Source organism: Ctenopharyngodon idella, chromosome 17, assembly GCF_019924925.1.
Source record: "Ctenopharyngodon idella isolate HZGC_01 chromosome 17, HZGC01, whole genome shotgun sequence".
NCBI lineage: Eukaryota > Metazoa > Chordata > Actinopteri > Cypriniformes > Xenocyprididae > Ctenopharyngodon > Ctenopharyngodon idella.
The window spans coordinates 25,047,809-25,070,703 of record NC_067236.1 but is presented as its reverse complement, the minus strand read 5'-3'; the positions used below and the strand labels follow the sequence as shown (position 1 = coordinate 25,070,703).

At 36.7% G+C, this 22,895-nt stretch overlaps 1 protein-coding gene across 1 annotated transcript; it reads right to left on the bottom strand.

Moving 5' to 3' along the window:
• Positions 1-8,765: 8,765 nt before the first annotated feature.
• On the bottom strand, positions 8,766-22,058 carry LOC127498017 (cytochrome P450 26B1). The gene is made up of 7 exons (XM_051866858.1): positions 19,065-22,058; positions 18,045-18,392; positions 16,189-16,413; positions 15,088-15,363; positions 14,783-14,938; positions 11,152-11,577; positions 8,766-10,196 (listed from the first exon to the last, which is right to left on the bottom strand). Exons 2-7 carry the CDS (start codon positions 18,246-18,248, stop codon positions 9,819-9,821), a joined length of 1,665 nt encoding a protein of 554 aa, XP_051722818.1. The 5' UTR covers positions 18,249-18,392; positions 19,065-22,058; the 3' UTR covers positions 8,766-9,818.
• Between the last annotated feature and the right edge of the window lie 837 nt (positions 22,059-22,895).

The window sequence follows — 22,895 nt, the reverse complement described above, 5'->3', positions numbered from 1 at the left end:
TACCTCAGGTTCAATATCAGGTCAGTATCATTGACTGTTTGTAATTGGGTGTGGGAAGAGAGCGTTCAAAAGGTGAGTCATCAACACAGGTATGAAGCCTTAGGAGGAAGCCCGATTTCTGGAAAATCATAAAATATGACCTGAGACTGAACTCGCAAGATCATTGCTGCAGGCCATACAGTACTGGTTCTGTCTGTATAAAGAAACAAATGAACCTGTGAAAATAATGCCTTCAGAAAAAATAATGAAAATAAACCATTTGAAAAAAACTTTTTTTAAATTTTATTTTTAATAGAAGTAATCAAAAATTGCCTTTTACTATGCTATTTTACAATCAGCATAATGATAAAAGGCAATTTTTGATTGCTAAAAGGCCATTGTTAATAGGCTATGTATTTCATGGCAAAATAACATAGGACTATGTATAAAGTTATGTTAATATAAATTAAGTTACAACAATATTAGAAATCTCTATGTACTTCAAGTAAAAAATCTCAACAATTTAGGCTAATGTGGCAAGAAGGGCGGGGCCGAGAGCTGTGGTAACTGAGCAACGTGATCTCATGAGAAAACGTGTGTATTTTTACGTAAATTGTGGTTCTACCACACGTACATTTACTTACGTTTTCTTACACACAAAAACGTACAACATTGACGTATTTAGAGGACTAAAACGTAAAAATACTTACGTATTAACAGCAATAAAAACGTAAATCATGTAACGTAAAGTGTGAATGTATATGAATTCCCATGTATTAATATTAAAATCGTGGCTTTAATGATTTAATGTTGTTTTTAGTCGAATTTATTGAAAGCAGTTTACTCATCTACTTAATATGAAATAACATTTCTGTTCGTGACTTGTGCTGCTCGTTTCGGAGGATTACATAATGTTAAACAAAACTACAATTTAAAACCTTTATGAATACATTTTCTGTAATTGTTTAACCATTTTGTAATATTTAGTTTGTTTGCTGTGCGACACAGAAGGCGTTTTCTCCTATGCAGTGACTGACAATACAGATACACCAAAACACAACATAAATTCACAAATCACATCAATTTTATTTGTTCGCTGTACTCCCAATCTTTAGAATCCATATGTTTGTAAGGAACAGATCCAAATTTAGTCCTTTATCCATCGATCTTCATTTTTAATCTCGGCAACAGCGACCGTCACAGTCAAAGCTCGCGCTCGTTATGATTCAAATTTGAAAGTAGCGCCACCCTCGAGAAGCGTTACGACATGGTTTACGGCACTGATATCAAACGCTCATTGGTTCTCACCTGCTTCGTCACAGATTGCGACATGCCGTGTTTCAGTGGATTGACATTTGAAATGAGTGTCGCGCCTTCACGGAGAGAAGCCGGATTCATCATATTTTCATGGATTAATAAGTTAAATTCTGCTCTGTACCCTATAAAAAACTATTACCGCCAGAGAGGACTGTGACTGGAACTCATCATCATTTGAACTACTTTTGGTACCACTTTTGACATTTTCGCAAAAAATAAATTATTGTGATTACGCTTGTTTGTCTGTCATTCTTTTATTTATATTAGTAGGTAGTTTAAAGAAATGGTTATGGGTAGGTTTAGGGGTAGGGGTAGGATTAGTGGCTCAAAATATCGTTTTAATGTTATATTTTTACTAAAATTGTCATTTTCCTACACATTTCTGCCCATTATGTTTTATTCTTTTAACATTCTGTATAAAATGGGTAGGTTTAGGTTCGGGGTGGGGTTTAGGGATCTTACATTTATCTACAAAATGATAAAAGGGAAATTATACATATATCTTCAAGACATGATAAGATTCGTAAATATTTTACGTTTTTTGCTGTGAAAACGTAAGTATTTTTACGTTTTAGTGCCATAATTACGTCAATATTGTACGTTTTAGCACCTTTCTAAACGTACAAAAATGTACGTTTTGTGTCTTTGTGTCTGCTGTTTTCCCGTGGAATTGGGCTACTTTTAAGTTGTTGCTGCAGGTTAATTTCTATCCCCGTACGTACGATTTCAGCACTACAACACCCCCAGAAGTACAAATTCAGTGGGGAATTCAGTGGAAAATCGCATTGGGCTATTTTTGGGCTACTTTTGACTAACAATTGAGCAACTTTTGTTACAAAGCTGAAAAAATACTATAAAAATTTATAGTAAATACTATAGTGTTTTTGAACCATACTATAGTAAATTGTAGTATATATTATAGTATTTACAACACTTTGTTAATGAATGCTACAGCATACTGTAGTATTAACTATAGTGAACTGATAAACTGTAATAAATACTGTAGTATACTTTAGTTTTTACTACAGTAAACTGTAGTGTATATTGTAGTATAATATACCCTATAGTTGTAGAAAACTTAGTACAGTTTTGGGTAAAGTAATTTGTTTATATTATTATAGTTGTTATGTTACCACAGCAACTATAGAATTACCAAAACAAATTAATTCAAGTGCTACACTATAGTATGGTTCAAAAACACTATAGTATTTACTATAAATTATTATAGTATTTTTTTTTTTTACCTGTGTGGCATCCCACATGGGAGCTCCGGAAATAAAGTTATGTTTAACGTTCGCCGGTTCCCACCTCCTTCTTCCCTTATCTACAAAACTTTGTTACAGCTGCATTTAAGTCCACTTTCTTATGCCCTTCCCTCACTAACTTCACTCTGTCTTGTTCACTCAGATGTACGTCACTGCTTGCGTTGCATGAGTGCCCACTACTGGCGGAACCCTTGCAATAGGTTTAAATGGAACCCCCATAAGCCCCTGATCACTTGTGGGTAAATTAAGGCTGCGTCCAAAAACTTAAAAATGCTGCCTTCGGATGATGCATTTCAAGGCAGGAAGGCATCAAGCTATGTCCGAATCCAATGTTAGCTTCACTTCTTGTCTCGTGAGATACCTTTATCTGATGGATTTTTGAAGGCAGCATAGATGTATCCTTCGCTGCCTTTGATATCCCACAATCCTGTACTTTCCATTATGAGACAGTTGAGCTAAAAAACTAAAGATGGCTTCTAAAAGTTGAGGTTGGTTGTGCGTAAATGTACATTTTTGACAATAGTTTTCCACTTCTGATGTAATTTCTATCGAGAAATTATTATTGTAATAAAAATAATTTCTCAATGTTTTAGTTGTTTAGTTATCACCAAAGCTCTCTCTGTTTTGCTGTAGATCATTGAACCATTATGCTGCCTCAGAAGTCTGTACAAAATCATTTTCTTGAGGTACCTTTGTGTGCAAACACTGTCTACAAAGTCATTGCCTGATAAGGCAGTGAGGCAACGAGGGAATTCCCCCGAGGGAAAGTGCTTGGGGAAGTTTGCAAGTGTATGGCTACATCAGTGGTGAAAAACAGTATGACAAGATTAGTATGTGAATTCACAATATTCATAAAAGCGTAGGCAAAACATGGATGTAATAACCTACTCAAGAAAGTATGTAAAAAATGAAAGTAATTTCAGACGCAGCCTAGATCAGAGGTGTACAACCCTCATCCTGGAGGGCCTCCTTCTTGCCTAACTGATCACCAACCCTAATTAAACACCTGAACCTGCTAATCAAGGTCTTCCAAGGTCTTCAGGGTCACTAGAAACTTCCAGGAAAGTGTGCTGGAGCAGATTGGAGCTAAACTCAGCAGGCCCTGGACACTCTTGATTTAAATCATGGGGTTCAGAACAAAAAAAAAAAGTTTGGGAACCCATGTTATGTGCCCTTTTAGATGTCCCATGATGTGCCTTTTGCTTTCATGTGACATTTCTTTTCAGAGATGGAAAGAAAGTCTAGACAGCTAAATTTAATAAAAGCCCTCTTTATTTTAATCACCTCAGTTCCCTTGTAATATCCCATTTTACTCAGAAATACATCACATCATGGTAGTAAAAGGTGTTGCTAACAGGGGCGCCGCTAAGGGGGGGAAGTTAGGACGATTCTAAGGGCCCATGCACTTTTGGGGCCCCCAGAGATCGGTTTTATTGGTAGTAACAGTCAGTTCTCGAAGTGGGCCGGTACGCACCGGCACTTCTCACATGTTGCCGGTACTCTGAATGCCCACACCGAAACGTAGAATCATCAGACTATTAATTAATTGTATACGTTGCGCGTTCGGAGCTTTTATAAACTTTACAAACTGAACGGATCAACTGTCTGCGCAATATGACTGTGACTGAAGCCCAATTGTTTAATTTTGCATGAGTGGCGTGCGAATCACCGTAGGCGCGTTCACCAGCGCGCTCCAAAAGTGTTAAGATGTGCACGAGCCGTTCCTATGCGACGCTGATGATCAAATGTGCAACCCATTTGAATTCTATTCAGGATAGTAAAACGCTACGGAGAAAGTCAAACATGTTCTAAAACAGCCACTAAAATGACTGATGAAAAGAGGGGAAAACATCATTCTGCAAGCTTTTAAACTCATGAAGACCACATTTACTAGAATTTATCACGTTCTATTGAATTTATTCATTTCATGAATAAATTCATTTATTCAAAATTCATGGAATTTTGACCAGTTGTAGAATTTATAATAGATAATCTGTTAAGGGAATAGATTTTTCACTAAAGATTTATATTACAACTGTGGCATGTTGTAGCTATAGTTTCTAACTGTATTGCTATTTTTCATAACAAATGCTATAAAAAGGAAGAAAGAAAAAATGGTCTTACCTGTAATTATATCCTTATTATTACAAATGCTATAGTTAACAATTACAAGAACTATGTTATTTTAAGGCTGCGTACAAGTTAGAAAAAGCTTTAAAATATGGACCTTCTTGAATTTTTAGACAGTTTTGTTTACGAATGTATAAATATGAATATTTGATTACTGTACTGTATTTTTCTATTACATTTACATTTGCATAATAAATCATCTGCTAGCTACAGCCATGGGAGGTCTCTGATTAAATACTGATACCTAGTGGTCAAAAGCAATAGCAAAAGTAATAGGTCATTATTATTATAGCTAGGTTGACTTGTATGTTTGGTGTGGAATGGGTGCAGTAGGGGTCCCAACCTCATATTCTTTCATAGGGCCCAAAATTGCTAGCAGCGCCACTGGTTGCTAATGCTGTTCATGCATGAACTTTCATGATTTGCCTACTTTGCCAACTTTGAATGGAAATGGTACTGGCAGATGTTGAATGGAAATGAAGAAATTAAAGTATGGGTGAATTCAGGTTGATTGGTGCACTTTAAGTCATCTTAAAGGCAAAAAGTGTCCAAATCACCCTAAATGTCTGTAGTGGGCCAAGGTAGTCTGAACAACTGAATGACATTTGAAAAGTTTCTTTATTACTAATCAGTTGTGACAGTGTCAGTAATGACCATCGCGTCTGATGACAGATTTGTGAATTGAGATTCCACTGTACTGTAATCCCATTTGATTTTAGCACTGAAAAGTGCATTTACCCATGAAACTCCTCCAAGTCCTCCATAAAGAGCTGTAGACACCCAGTCGAGCTGAACCCATTCATTCACAAGCATTTTTGCAGCATCAAAAAAGCTTATGCATGTGTGCTGACAGTGGGTGCAGTATTATCATTGAGCTGATTCTTCTTTATTAAAGAATGTCAGTCACCCTGTTATTGAACACTGTAACCCCACCCAACTTCTGTATCTGTTTCTGATGAATGACTTCAAAATATGCAGCACTGCCGTTTGCTGTGATTCACAGAAGGCTTTGAGGAGAATTTCTGTATAACTCAAATTCAGTCAACTTAGGTCAACAGCAAGTCCCATCATAGTCAGCTGGATATTTCCCCTCATATTTTCCTCATGAATGAATATTCCCCTTAAGGAAGTACAGTAGGCAATAACATGTGCACCTAAGGTGAGGAGGATTATGTTACAAAGATCAAAGGGAAATAACGTGGTCTGTACCCTGCCATATTTGAATTTGCAGTAAGTTGTAGAAGTCATATTTAGGTGATATCCTCATTCTTACGATGTCTCAGGTGAGATGCAATGAGAACCCAAGTGCAGTTTATTAAACATATTACGTGATCAATCCAAGAAACAAACACAAAATGTGTGTGCACTCACCTTTGCCCTTGTTTTATGAACTCTGACTACAGAGGGGTGGTGTGAGTACATGTAGGTGAGGTGTATCCTTGGGTCAGGAAGCATTTTCTGTAGGGTAATTACAGTGTAGACACCAGCTGCTGTTTTTGCATTCCAACACATACTGATGCTGCCAAAAGAGGTCATGACACATCACATAGTATACAGCTTCCACCATGACAGATCCCCTTACAAACACTTAAGATGTTACCTGTAGCTGCTGATGTTCTTGCCTGAATGGATTTATGTAGCTTAAAGATACTTAGGAATATGGATTTTGATATCTAAACTCTTCACCAGTCCATATTCTGAGTCAGTTAGTTAGGATGGCTGATTGTAACCTTATCAGTCTATCTCACTGTTTAAGTCATTTTGGCACTTACAAATCATGTTGTTTATCCCGCTGGCAGTCTGATGATTGAAGGTGTGACATTATGTATACACACATACTCAAGAAGTAATCCGGTTCAGAAGTTCAGCTGAACCATGATCCTGCCTCAAGGGCACGATGGAATAATAAAGAGAGAAATAGGATATCTCATGGATTTCAATAGGAATTTGATTGTTAGATCAAACAAAAAAGAAAGAAAGATGTCTGTTAACACTGACTTCTTCAGCAGAGTAGAAAAACACTTTAGATTAGAGGCCAATTCTAACTATTAACTAGCTATTAACCATGACTTTTGCCTCAATAAACTCCTCATAACTGCTTATTAATAGGTTAGTAAGGTAGTTGTTAAAGGGTTAGTTCACCCAAAAATGAAAATTCTGTGATAAATTACTCACCTTCATGTCGTTCCAAACCCATAAGACCTTCGTTAATCTTCAGAACACAAATTAAGATTTTTTTTATGAAATCCAAGAGCTTTCTGATCCCCCATAGACAGCAACACACTTTCAAGGCCCAGAAAGGTAGTAAAGACATCCTTAAAATAGTCCATGTGAGTACAGTGGTTCAATTTTATGAAGCGACAAGAATACTTTTTGTGCAAATAAAATAACTTTATTCAGCAATTTCTTCTCAGTCTTCAATGCTGTTCACATTGTAAACACAGTGCAGCACTTCCAGGTTCTATGTCAGAACGCCGACTCATTATTGGCTGGCTCCTGCATCAGCATCATACGCATGCGTCGTGCTGCTCACGTGAACAGAATTGAAGGCTGACACAGAAGTCTTACGGGTTTGGAATGACATGAAGGTGAGTAATTAATGACAGAATTTTCATTTTTGGGTGAACTAACCCTTTAAGTTTAGGTATTGGGTAGGAATTGGGTAGGATTTATATAATAAGGCATCAATATGTGCTTTATAAGTACTAATAAATAGCCAATTTCTTAGTAATATGCATGCTAATAAGCAACTAGTTAATAGTGAGAATTGGCCTCTAATCTAAAGTGTTTTTCTACTCTGCTGGACTAAGGTGTTACCACAAGATATTATTATTATTATTATTATTATTATTCACACTATATCACATTTTTTAAAATTTATAATGTATAACTTTATAAATTTTATAATGTAGTAATTGTAATTACTTTCCCTAATATAAAATGCTATTAAAAAAATGTAGGTTTTTAATACTTGGGTTAGCACAAGTGAAATTTTACTTCCATAGAAGATGGCAAAATGTCTTCAATGGTCTAAAAAAATTCTGCTGACAGAATGGTGTAGTTACAGCCTTTACCAGCAGAGGTTGACTGAGCCGAACCTTTGGACTATGGCTGCATCTAAATTTGCATACTCTCTTGAGTAGGTATTTATCTTGAATAAGTAATTACTTCATGACCACTAAAAAAGTATGTTCTATATAGAATGAATGTAAAAAATCTTGGCATTTTTATAATAAATTGGAACCAGTTCTAAAGGACTCTAAGAATCAAATACGATCCTACTTAAGTAGATTAACTGAAATTCTGAAAAATAAATTGAAATATCCAGTACTGTCTCATTAGATTCTTTTTGGATTCTTATTTGATTCCAATGGTACTGGTTCCAAATGATGAAAGAAATTCCATTAGGATTCCTTTAGAATCCCATGACAGTCACTTCATATATCTTGCATATTTTTCCTCTTTGTTTCTCCCTACGTATACCCTTTCTACATTCTACCTGTCCTTCTCTCACCACTCCCCATTTCTCCACCTCATGTCATGTCCCATACTCTCTAATAACTCTCCCACCCCTGACACTATCTGAGGCACACTGTATATTCTCCATCTGGTATGCCTGTGTGCCCTTCGGCTGCTAGTCTTAGGGGCGTGTGTCAGTCCATGACAAATTCTTTTGTCAGTTTTATGTCCACACACGTGTGTAAGTTGTTATTAAATGCTTTGTATCGATAAGAAAAGGCTGCATGTCTCCTGCTGGTTGACTCAGAGGAAGATCTGCTTCATGTAAACACTACAGTCTTGTCCTTTATGTTCTAGGGTAGTTTAGATGATGAGACCTTCACTGCAGAAATTGCAGTAACCTAGTTAGTTCACAGTAATATTGTTAAAATATTATTACAATTTTAAATAACTTTACTGTTTTGTTCATCCATTAATTTCTTTAAAAAAAAGAGAATTTTTTAAATTATCTTATTTTAAATGTTTGTTCTTTTTTTTTTTTTTTTTTTTTTTTTTTTGTATTTAAAAACATCGTACTGACCCCAAACACAATACTCATGCTAAACAAAGACCAAATAAACACATCAAATCTCTTTATTGAACAGACACATCTTAAACATAGCAGAGCTCCAAATGCACATTTCAAAATAGATATCATAAAAGATATAAAATTAATGAGCACTACTGAACAACACAAACATTAGCACAGGAACTACAAATTACACACAAGTATTGACACGACAATACACATATACTCCTAAATTGGAGAAAAAGTGCTGCTTGTTTTCTCCTTCCCTGTATTTAAACTGATCCCCCAGTTCACAGCGCAAAGATCATTTTTCACAGCTTACATTCATGATAAACACAAATAACTATGCATTACTTGCCTATTTAAGTAGTTTAAAGCAATATGTAACTTCTGTAAGTACTAAAATACAAAGTCGCAGCAGCGACAGCATGTACTATATAGATAACTAGTCATTTTAATAGTACAGTGGCCTAGAAATTAGAAAGTGGCATAATATTATTTCTTATTTAATGAGCTATCCCTATTCACTTGAAAAATACATATATAATTAGAGCTTATTTGTGTTCCTACTTCATTTCTTAAAAAAACTGGTTTTGTTTATATATCACATACAATGCTGAGATGAAAGAATGAATGAATTTAAATGCATTTCTATTCTTTTTTTCCTCCTACAAAGATCTGTAGTACTTGATGTCCTCATGCACATGAAAATGGCTTGGTTATTCAATAATTTACATAAGCTTAAGTAACTTTTTCATGCATTCTAGTGGATATTTACCCTTTCCGTCCCTGACAGCAACATAGTGTCGGCCCAGATCCGGCCCACATCTGGTCTGCGTGTAATCCACATGTACCAGATGTGGGCCGGATCTGGGTCGACACTATGTTGCTGTCTGGGGTAAGTTCACAAACAAACAAGAGTTCAAGACTTTGCATTATCTAATGACTGTGTCAGGTCCATCTTTTCACCCCAGTCAGATTTCCAGATGTTTTGCTTTATATAAACATCACGAAGGAAACTGCAAATGGCTGCAAATGATTCCCAAAGACAGTTTGATGTTTGTGCGTTTGTGGTACAGTGTCTAATTGATGTTTTTTGCTTATATATGCGTGGACTCCCTCCGGTTTCTCTCAATCCCGTGGGTTCTGTAGTTAAAAAACACATGCAATCCATTGACCGGATGCACGATTGGCACTGTTTGCATCCTTGGATACGTTTCCGTCGCCAGAGTGCAATCTGCCGTGGCGAGCAACTCCACAGCAAGAGTTTTCAGCACAATCAAAGCAAGCTCCCGCCCGATGCATCTCCTCACACCGCCTCCGAAAGGCACGTAACTGAAGCGGTCGGTTTTGCTATTGTCTCTATCTGCACAGAATCGATCCGGGTCAAAGAGCTCCGGGTTCTGATATGCTTCTGCAGTCTCATGCGTGTCACGAATGCTGTACATGACGCTCCAGCCCTTCGGGATCTGATAACCCTGCAGATGCACAATATAGAAATGATTATGTTAGACAGAGCACATTGCCTTCTAAATAAGTAAATAAAAATAAAATCAGTTTATTATTCAACTTTTTAGTGTTCATTTTAGTGTTTGATGCAGGAAAAAAAAAATACTTTTTTTCATCAGCAACATCTAACTGTTGTTGTTATTCACAGTATATCATGGGCCCTGTTTACACCTGGTATTAAGATTTTGGTCGATTGGATCACATGTAGACAAGGGAGACATTCCTGTTTACACCCGTCTCTTTTGTCCACTTTCGATCACTTCTGTTCTGCTTTCTTTGAGGGGAGGGTCTATGGGTGGGTAAATGTATGGGCTTTTTCAGATCTTTCGATCTAGTGGATGAAATAAGCTCACGCAATTTACATATGAATGCGCCCGTAGACAGTGGAAAAACATACGGAGAGCATCAGCTTTCATTTCTGCTCTGAGAGCAGCAAGACCACACCGAATGCTGTGAGTGTTCAAAATCACGAATGGTGAGAGAACATTGTGCATGGTAAGTTTTTTGTGTTCAAACCAAACTTGGGTCTTCAGCTGAGTTTAAATCCCATCTGGCTAGCAGCTTCTCATAATGTTTACGCATTAGGTAAGTAGGTGGAGAGTAAGCTGTATTTTGTGGCTGTTCGAACACATTTGACTACATGAGTGTTTACACTACGAAAGCAATTCGGTTGAATGTATTTTCGACTATCTCTATCTCGACTACCCCGTTTACACCTGCACTTAGCATCACTTCTGATCCGACTGACCAAAACGCATCTTAATACCAGGTGTAAACAGGGCCATGATGTTTAAAATGTTAAATTTGATAAATGTAGTAACTTTAAATAATGTTTCCAATATAAAATGTTACTGATAAAAGTGGTATTAGCAGTACTTATTTTGGTAAAATATATAAAACACACACAGACACACAAACACTCACATTCAGTTCAAATGTTTGCAGAACTGTCCTGTATCCTCCAGACACTGGTGGAAGAAACCGAAGCACCTCTTTGACCACACAATCCAGGTAAGAAAGTTGACTCAGTTTCTCCAAGCTTAGGTAAGGGACATGGGTCCAAGAGCGACACCCCTCTTCCTTGTCCACTGCTTCAAAACACATATTTTTATTCGTCGTCGATCTCCACTCGCTGGAACTCTTCTCAGCAGCATTGCCTTCCTCAATGATGATGTTCCCATGGCAACGAGAGCGGCAGCATCCGTGTGAGTCGCTGATCAAGCCTTCGCTCTCTAACTCTGCTCTGGCACTCCCGCTCACGTCTGGATGACGCAGAAGCTGCAGGATGAGGGATGTTGATGCGCTTGCGGTAGTGGAGTGGGCAGCAAATATTAACTCTACCGCTGTTTCCTGAAATGCATTTTAATTTAGTCATTTTGCAAATAAGCCGTGAGTAAATTGTGTAAATATAAAAAAAATTAAATTATTAAAATTCCCTTTTGTAAAAAAGAAGTATACTTTTAAAAATAGAACTTTAGCTGAATTAGCTGAACTTAAAAGTGCTTTTTTGACCCACTTAAGTAGGACTTAAGTTTATCTTTATATGTAATGTCATAATTACTTTTGATTACTTCTTTGAAATATGATTAAAGTGTACTGCCAAACGTACTGGTAAAAAAAATGTATCCTTATGACATTTCTATTGAAACATGTATGTATTTAAATATATTTATTATTACACATTTGTAATGATAAAGATGCATTTAGTACATTTAAAATGTTTTAAGTTTAAATGTAATATGAAATAACACGCTAAAGTTTAAATTATAATCAAGTATCAAGTAAAACCTTTAATTTGACGTTAAAACAAAGTGCACTTTTAAAAAGTGTGCTTAAAGGGATAGGTCACCCAAAAATTTAAATTATCCTATAATGTGTATATTTATTCACCCTCAAGCCATCCTAGGTCTATGTGACTTTCTTCTTTCAGCCGAACACAGTCGGAGTAATATTAAAAAATATCCTGGCTCTTCCCAGCTATGTAATAGGATTAAATGACGCCCAAGTTTTTGAAGTTCCAAAAAGAGCACCCATCCATCATAAACGTAATAAATAAGGCTCTAGGGGGTTAATAAAGGCCTTCTGAAGCGAAGCGATGGGTTTTTGTAAAAAAAATATTTAAAACTTCATAAATCACTTTCTTCCAGTGACGGCTGTACGCGAGTCTAGTTCCGGCAGAAGAGTACCTCTGACCCAACGCAGGACGTATTGACAAACACGGAAGCGCAGAGGATAGAGCCAAAGACTATAGAATAACACAAGACGCGTCACTTGTATTATTATGAATGGGAGAAAGTGCAACGCGCAATATGGTGGAATAAGTCCCGCCTTCCAAATGAGAGCTAATCGCCAATTGGTAAAGTCATCGCGCCACTGCAGCAGCCATTAGAAGCTCCAGTTCCTATATCAGACGCGCGCCTCCGAAATGAGACACAAGAGACGTGCATTAAGGATTGTGCATTAGCTTTATCCAGCCTGGAAAATACCGTTTTTTGTCATGATTCGAACGTTTAGAAACAAAATGTATGAGACAGTTGTCGTCAGATTTCATTCATTCTCCAAAAAGCTTTGGAGAATCTGATATTTCCCCATTCAAAGAGACAGGAGCTGCACTTGCATGCCCAAGAGGCATTTCAAAGATGGCCGCCGAGTGAAATGACTTGTCTTAAAGGGACTTTGATAGAGCAAAACAAAACACTGGTTGTGAATTAGAAGTCTAAAATGAGAATTTTTAAAGAGAAATGTAGGCGGAGTTTGTTGCCCAGCCCTATGTGTTTGAAACGCAAGAGGTATCTACTCTCACCTAAGCTTACGCTACTCCTACATCCTACGTCATATGTCGGGTCAGTTGTCACTCTTCCGCCGGAACTCGACTAGTGTATAGGCATTACCGACAGCCAGTTATTATAGTTCATAAAGTTTTAAATATGGATATTTTTCTTACAAAACCCATCGCTTCGCTTTAGAAGTCCTTTGTTAACCCACTGGAGCCGTATGGATTACTTTCATGATGGATGGATGCGCCTTTTTGGGCTTCAAAATCTCAGGTACCATTCACTCCCGTTATAAAGCTTGGAAGAGCCAGGATAGTTTTTAATATAACTTTGATTGTGGTCATATACACCTATAGGATGGCTTGAGGGTGAGTAAATTATGGGATAATTTTCATTTTTGGGTGATCTAACCCTTTAAAGTTGCAATATGTAATGTTTTCTGCCCGCTAGAGGTCGCTAGAGGCCTATTCAAGGCGTAGCTTGATGAGGCCAAGTTTGAGCGCGGAATCTTGGGATATGTGGTCTTTACCTCAACGGCCGGTGGAAAAGAATAGGGATAGGACTCGGGAAGAAATCATGTTCATGGATACGATTATTAACGTTACTGTAGTATGAAGCAGAGCAGGACCGAGTGTTGTGGGAGCTGAACGAGGCCGCTGGAGCGATTGCGCAACACACGTCGTGAGCAGCGGAACTTTTATTATGCCACAGTCGCCGGCGCCGCTTCTGCTTTTCCGGTCATGAGCATGAGGTAACACAGCTCTGTTTATCATATTAGATACATTTGAGTGTGTTAAAAAATGATGTTACACATTACTCTGAGCGTTCGCTCAGTGGCTGCTGTGAGACACTTGTTGCACACTGCAGTAAGCTAGCTCGATTTTAGAATATCAAATTAAATGCTGGATGGCTTGTGTTGATAAATGGCATGCAATTCATTTTAAAACGTATTGTATGATGGAGAAAATTCTGTATTACGGTTACTAAAAATAAAGCTGCATCTGATTATGTTATGTTAGCTACTTGACAAAATAGTGTTTTTCTCTGAGGCATGGTAAAGCATGGTACTTGCAAAAAAATCAAGAAAATTAGATTTAAACAATAAGACTAAACGTGTTGAGCTATATAACAACAATTCGTTTTCTGTCTATAAATATATCAAAACAGTTCCCTTGCCTATTAAAACATGTAAATATTAAAGCGTCTTTGATGTTTCCATGGTTTCTACAAAATAAAACCGAAAACTGAGGGTAACACGGGTATGACGCAATTGACAGGCGACTCCTCACACATCCCGGGAGCCTTGGTTAAAATTGCAATTTTCTCACGATTTACAAATAGTTGCAAACATTTGGGATATTGTAAGTACTCAAGTGAACAAAATATATAACACTGGCCTAGTGGTTTTTAGATATTTTACTGCAAAAATATTACATATTGCACCTTTAAGTGTATTTAAAAAATGTAATAAATGTTTACTCTAAGTACACTTAAGTGGCCTTTTATTTCATTAATATTATATATTACTACACATAAGTTTTTTTTAAAATATACTTTTAATATTTGAATTACACTACAGTTGCACATTCCATACAGTTAATATGTTTGTCAAATATGAACAAACTCAACTTTTGAGGTTTAAAAATTTAATTATAAAAAAATTTAAACCAGCGGTTGGGTTTGTCCATATTTGACCCAAACATGGGTTGAAACAACCCAGCATTTTATAGTTATACAAAGATAGCACACAATATTTTTGGATTTGGCCTTCTAGGTTTTACCTTGAGTTCTTGCATTGTAAGTTCATAGTCATTTTCCTTTGCACTACTCAGCATATAGTCAAAAGCGTCACAGTAGTCGCTGGCTTGCTGCTTTTTCAGTTTCTCCTCTATGATCTTCTCCATGGCAGAGTGCAGAATCTCACGGGCCCTGATTCCCTACAACAAAATAATCAGACCATGGTCATTCATAAAAGATTTTGAAAGTAGCCAAGACATTCATTTAGTGTCCTGCATATTTCAGGTTTTTCTTGATCAAGCTGTGAGACAAACTGAGTTTTGGCCTGAGGAAGGAAGATCATTCTCACCTTGCGCAGGCCGCTTATGGGGTTGTCAATAGGAAGTGAAAAGAGGTTGTTCATGAGCTGTTCAAAGGTTTTAGAGAGATAAGCGATTTGCTGCTCATCCAGGCGCAGACCGAGCAGAACTTGCACTGCGATGCGGAAGGTGAGTGACTTGGTTGCGACATAAACATCCACAGACCCCGCCTCGGTGCACCACTTGGCAATTTCAGACTTGACGACGTCTTGAAGGCGTGTCAGATAGGCCTCCAGCGCCCCACGGCTAAACACTTTTGCAAGGATCTAGGAAGCAAATAGAGTGCAGTGATGATGTGTTTTTGTAGGCCAATTAGCAGTTAGCATCACACTGGTTTCCTCGACAAAAACCCAATAAGATTTTCCATAGGCTTTTGAATTATCACAAAAAATAAGCTCTGTGATCAACAAAAGTTTTTGATACTTACACGTTTTGTCCATCAAGATAATTTCACAAATGAACGCAAATTTGATCAATTTTAAAGCCAAGTGTGAGTTACAATAGATTGCAAGAGTGTGATTAGAAACACAATGAGGCTGTGAAAGCGGACTAGTGTGTAGATGACTTTACTTATTCAGTGTGATGATGTTGTCCTTGACAGTCCCATTTAGAAACTTGTTAGCAACCGCCTTTTTCAAGACGCGTAAAATGTAAAAAATCAACAGAGGGGTATAACTGGTTTGTTTTATGTCTTAGAATAAAACATGAAAATATCTTGAGCTTGTGTTCACCACAGACCTTATTTCAGGTTTTAAACCAAAATTCAATTAAAAAAACCCATTGACTTCGGGACGATGGAACCAGAAGAGCTAAAACTGGGTTTTGGCCCACAGGAATCCATAAAAACGCTTATTGATCAAATGCATAACTATTCATTGCAACAGTAACGGTTAGAAATGAAATGTTATTTTATTTTTTTGTGAGCTCAAAGAAAATAGATTCAAAAATAAAGAGTAAATTTATCTTTACAGGGATATTTATATAAGAAATAAAGCAACTAATGGGTTCCACTTAAGCACATAATACTTTTCGATTAGATGCCCTTTTATTGAGGCTTGAGAAGGTGCATGTATTTCTGACATTCAACTTACTTTTCTTTTTCTCTTGTGCAGGTCACCAACTGAGTTTACTAGAGTGTTGGGCCCCAAGATGATGCGTGTGCTCTGGGGCCACTGTGTGCACACCAGCGTGTGTTCACCCAGCAGAATCTTACGGATGTTTTCTGCACCGGTCACTCGGACGAGGGGTTTGCCCAAAAGGTGAGTTTTAAAAACATTTCCATGTTTCTCTCGTCTAGAGATGTGAAAGCTGGATCCCTGTTAAAACATAATGAAAATCTTTTAGAGGGTTGCAACACCCCGGGTCCTCACTATACTTTTGACCAATTAATTTCTTAGACTTTTCCAGTTGTTTGTGACTATAAGGATTCTATAGAGTTGAGTGTAACTACAAACATTTATATTCAAATTTATACTGATATAGTAATTACCTTATTATTTTACAAATTGTTGACAATTCCAGGCCTACGTAGTCCAATTTTTAAAATTCCTAATATTTCAAGGATTTTGAGTGTAATTACAAACATTTATATTCAAATTTACACTGATATAGAAATTTTCATAAGCTACTAGGCCTATTTTACAAATTTTTATGACTATTCCAGGCCTAAGTATAGGCTACCAATTTTTAAAATCCCTGATATTTCAAGTTTTTCCATGATCACATGGAAACTTTTTTTTTTTTTGCATCTTCTGAAATCAAGTGATTGGTTCTGTCACTGTGCACGTCATGAAATCAAGGTGAAAATGTTTGTTTTTTCCAACATGAAGAACGGTTGCCAGGTCTGTGCAACAAAAGCAACCCAATGGAAAGTCAAAAGTTGCCCAAAAATAGCCCAATACGATTTTCTCCGTCGGGCGGCCAAATTCTCCACTGAATTTGTGCTTATGGGGCTGTTCTGGGGATGTTAGCGCCGAAATCGTACGTACGGGAATATAAATCAGACCGCGAACAAATTAACCCCGCGGCAACAACTTAAAAGTAGCCTGATTCCGCGGGAAAACCGCGAACTTGGCAACACTGAATTACACCCTCATCAAGTTCACACATGCCAGGGAATAATTCCCGATGTGTATTAGGCCCTACATTAAGCCAGCAGAGGAGCAGCAGAGGTTATGCCTCCTTTGAGAAAGCATTAAACTTTGCTTGACAAATGTAATGCAAATATATTAGCAAAATAACATAAAATGCAACATAAAACAGCTATATATGATGAAAGAATAGAACTAACTTTTTAAACAAAACCTAAACCAATGAGGTGGTCTGCCGTGGAAGTCGACCCTTTGCCCATAAATTAGACATTTTTTGCCGTTTAATAATTTTTTACATACCAACATAATCAATGTGTTGTTTTTTAAGTTTCAAAAGCATCTTTAAAGATCATTTCAGTAACCACAAATGTTTACAACTGAGCCAGAGTGCGCTAAATGTTTAAGAAATCGGCTTTGCTTGAGGAGGTAACCATAGCAACAAGTGCTCGGTCGCTGTCTGTACTGTCAGTAGGCTACATCAATAAAACGTAATGTAAGTAACGCTTAAGTAATACGCATTGTTGGCGGTTTTCAAAAAAACGAGCCTCAAGAGAAAATTACTGACAGAAATTTTTACAATGACGACCCTGTTGAAAGGAAATAATTCGCACAGCATTCTACCTTTAAATACATATTGCTTGTTAATTATATATATAGGTCTATATATTTTTTACTTCGAAAACATTTTAATAGGTTCATATAAAATTACAATATAATAGCCCATAAGTGTGACTTTCTAATTAAGAGAAGTTAGAGAACAGAGTAATTGTATTCGCTAAATCATAAAACACAGCGAACAGAATCGAAAGAAACAGAGTAGCCTAAATTTGTATTTCGCCATGATATTCAAGACTTACCTGGAAAAGCCAGTGGAAAGTTTCTCCGACCAGCGGCCAGCCCATGGAGCCCTGCGGAAGTGGGAGTTTACACGTCCGATCCCGGGTGATGCTCCACCTGAACTCCCACAGCAGCCGCGAGACCACAAGCAACAGCAGCACCGGTAAGACGGCGCCGGCAGCAGCCAGCAACGCGGACACGAGGCAGATATCGTGCCCGAACATCTCCAACGATGATCAAAGCCAAAAAGAAAAAAAAGAAAAGAATGCACGTGCGCCTGTGCGTGCTGTTGATGAGTTCTACGTGATGGAGCGCCTCCAAAAGTTGTGAAACACGCAAGAAGATCCCTTTACGCGCTCTTCGGATATCTATGGAATAAGAATAGGAGATTACATTAGGCTACATTTAACATGGGCTTCATGAAGAGAGGAGATCTACCCTGCTTTCAGTCGCTCCAGCTTCCCAGAGGAGGACAAGAAACTGACAACTATTCCAAACAGTTTTACAAGTTGCATGCGCTGGCATGTCTTTCATCCGAGTTTATCCACCTTTTCTTGGGGTGCAACCCCTGGGACAGCCCTGCTCTCACCTACTCTGACTGCAAATCTGAACTTGAGGTTGTGGGAAGTTCGAAAACGAGCACAAATTTGTGCCTAATGAAGAAAATCTCTCTGCTTAAAAACACTTTCGAGTAAGTAAAACTCATACACTTTTAAAATAGCATAATATAATAGTATGCAGTCCTAGTGTACATAAATTCAATCTCAAACAACTTTTATTCAACATATATTCTTATCTAAAGAACATAGTGAAAAATTCAGAGTTTAATCTCCGAAGAATCAGTGAAATGGCTCTTAACAAGAAGATGGTTATTACCTAACCTAATCACTGAGGAACCCTTATTTTTAAGCGTTTAACACAAAAAAACTCTGTCAGATCTGTGGCTAAAACATGCAATTAGTAATTTAAAACACATCATCTTAATCACAAAGCTAAGGGTGAGCTTACAGATGAAACAGCGACAGACAATGTGTACTCACCTCAGCACTAGTGTAAAATCATACCGAAGATATCGAGTGAAACTTCCAGAATCTGTCTCTCTTGGGTGAGCTATGTGTCTTCAGTGCATCTCGCGCGCTCGAGCTTTATAGGTATTGGCACATGTTATGATCCACCTTCACCAGTGACGTGTGAGCAGTTTTTTTTTTTTTTTGATAGCTGAAGAGGTCGTGGATAGATCACAGGGAAAGCATGGGAAACGTTTGAGATAGAAAGAAAGAAAGAAAGAGAGAGAGAGAGAGAGAGAGAGAGAGAGAGAGAGAGATTGTAGGGGTTTTACTGATTGGTTACCTATTTCCTCATTGAGATTCCATTCGATCCACTTGTCAACATGCAAATGCATGGCATTTTAGGCAAGCATTGTAGTTTATATTGTTTATATAAAAAATATTTTAAAAAGTAATATTTTGTGTAAAAAAAAAAATGTAATTCGAATTATTTTAGATTGGAAAAATGATCAAAAATAATATGATTATAACGTAAAACGGATAAAGACATGATTAAGAAACGCAAAAAAAAAAATAAAATAAAAATAAATAAAAATAAATAAATAGGCCTACATTAACAGTAGCCTAACAAATTAGATAATTTAACCCGTTTGTGGATTATTCAGTTACTTTCAGAGCGCCAAAAGAATATCAGTAGCCTTACAGTACGTCTTGCTCAACATTTTAGATTGTATTGTGGCGCCCTGAGAACAGGTAACTATCTTAACAACATTTTAAACAAAAGCCAATATTTTTTTTTCTAACATATTTGTGATGTCTAAATGTGTTAAACAATGACATTTGTTGATGTACCGTCCGATACAGACGTCTAGTCACCTGTTTACGCAAAGGCGATTTCTGTCGAGAGCTTATACATATTTATCGCAATGTGACCTAAACTTTTTAAATTTTTTAAATTTTAAAAACTTTTTCAAGATGCGGTTTATTTTTCCGGTTCAGTGTACAGTAATTCTTACAAATTATTTCTATTAGCATATTATTAGAGTTTTAACATTATGCCAGTAGGCCTATATTCATTCCCTCATGCTTTGGGGATTAACGGCAGAAAATAATAGTGAAGACATCCATAGCTAAAAGCAAAGGTGCTATGTTATGGTTAAAGTCCTATTAATACAATAACCACCCAGTTAGTATACTGGTCGAAAATAATAATCGTTTGCATTTCAAAAATGGCAAAAAAAAAAAAAAAAAAAGATAGACAAAAACAATAAATGAAGAATGCAAATGTCTACATTTAACATTTACCATTATTATTAGCCTGCATTTCCTGTAAGCCATTAGTTGTTGCCTAATTATATTATAGCATAATAATAATAATAATAATAATAATAATAAAAAGAGAAAAGTTTAGTAATTCTGTGTAAAAAAAAAAAAAGATTTATTTCCCTCTGGTCACAGTGATTTCACATACCCTCTCAGAGCTGCTTTTGTTATTTTCAAAATGCTGCATGTTTAAAACAGGTCAGAAGATGCTGAGGATGGCTAGTTTTCATATTTCTTTCTTGAATAATTTCTGATAATTAAACTATGAAAAACTAAAGGTCAAAGTGAAAAAGGGCAGGAGAAGGAGAAGACATTCCCTGTCTCGGGTGGTTGAACAAATCCCGTTATTAATTTTAACAACAGAGACTCAGAATACCAACTAAAGCTCAAAGTCAAGTTAAAGACATGCAGAGGCTTGCCACATAGTCACACACTCATGGCCAGGTCTTCTCTCACATATATCTGCCATACACACAAACAAATGTCAGCTTCGGAGGCATTATATTATAAAATGTCAGTAAGGTTTCCCTTAATGGATTTAAATGTTCAGTCAAGATGCAAGCATCACTGTTTAAATTACCCAGATATCCATTTCTGTGCATGTTAAGATAAGTGCAGAAACAATAAAAGTTGTGAAAATACAACATTGTCACTCTAAATGTGTCAAAGATTAATCATCCAGCAAAGGCTAAAAGAACCCTTTGTCATTTTTATATTAATTTTACAGAATGTTTTAACACAATTGTACTTATACTCAGTTCTAATACATACTTTTATCTTATTTTTATGTTCAGTTTAATAATTTGATATATTTTTCATACATATCAACCTTACTAAATTGCTACAGTATATGTAAATATTTCCATAATGTTTCTGAGCCAGCACTTCCCTATCACCTGTCAGATCCCAAAAGATGACATCATCAAACAAGTAATTAAAACCACATCACAACACCAGATAAATTAGAATGGAATTTTTCCATGCATAATTAATGTGAAACATGAAACTGTTGATGTTGACTAAGGCAGTAATATCATTTTGTTGATTTCCCCCCTATAGCTACAGACACGTGTTTCAATGCCTTTAATAACAATGCTGATCTTTGATCAACTCTGTGTAATGACATACATTTGGAGGATCATTTTACTGGTGCTATTTAGGTGATGTGCTGAAAATGTCCCTTTTTTCTGTTCAGACATGCTGTTCATCTGCTTTCCAGACGTTTACACACCCATTTACCTTGCTAAAATCTTATATTGAGTCATCCCATTGACTTCTATCGTGCATGGATAAAATGTCAAATTATGACTGTTACTTTTGTGTAATAGTGACAATTTCAAGATTCTAAGGACAATTTTCACCTGGCAAATGGTAAAACTAAAAACAACAAAAAATCCCATAGATTTACATTAAAGAAAAGACCCCAACATATCTTTCAGATTTAGGGGCTCTTTTTCCTGTAGCAACCACTCAGAATACCCTAGCAACAGTGTAGCAATTCTGGCATCCTGGCAACATCCCATAACCCCCATGTTTATGATGGAGAGTTTTTCCAGGAACATTTAACTTTACAGACTATCCCCTAGTGAAAACTTAAAGTTGGCATGAATGAAAATCTATTTAAAGGGTTAGTTCACCCAGTAATGAAAATTCTGTCATTATTTACTCACCCTCATGTCGTTCCAAATCCGTAAGACTTTCGTTCATCTTCGAAACACAAATGAAGATCTTTTTGATAAAATCTGAGAGCTTTCTATTCTGCCCCTACATAGACAGCTACATAACTACCACTTTGACGCTTCAAAAAGTTCATAAAGAGATTGTAAAACTAATCCATATGAATTGAGCAGGGCTGCATTTCCCAAAAGCATCGTAAGCCTAAATTTATCGTAGAGATTACTGATGGCAATGGTCTCCACGATCAACTTAGGCTTACGATGCTTTTGGGAAATGCAGCGCAGTTTAGTCCAAATTTTCTGAAGAGACTCGATCGCTTTATATGATGAACAGATGTAATTTAGGCTTTTATTCACATATAAACATTCATCAACTCACACCAGTTGTAGTAAACAGAAATTTGGACTAAACCGCTAAATTGCTAAATTCATATGGATTAGTTTTACGATCTATTTTTCACTTTTTGAAGTGTTATGTAGCTGTCTATGGAGGGACAGAAAGTTCTTCAGATTTCATTTTTTGTGTTCCTAAGATGAATGAAAATCTTACAGGTTTAGAGCGACATGAGGGTAAGTAATTAATGACTTTTAATTTTAATTTTTGGGTGAAATGAAATGTAGATCTTATTGTGAATGATTCATCCATGCAAATGACCTTGTAATTTTTAATCTAAATGTCATATGGGTCTTCTAGTGAAACGACAGGCTTCTTCAATCACTTAGTATTCTAAAAACCCATTCTTTTTTACCATTGACAGCAAGCACGCATTCAGATCTGCCCCTGTCCAATCAACAACCAATGACAACCAAGTCCCAGCCATACTTTTTTTGGGTTACACTGCCTTTTACGGAGTGTCTATTTACA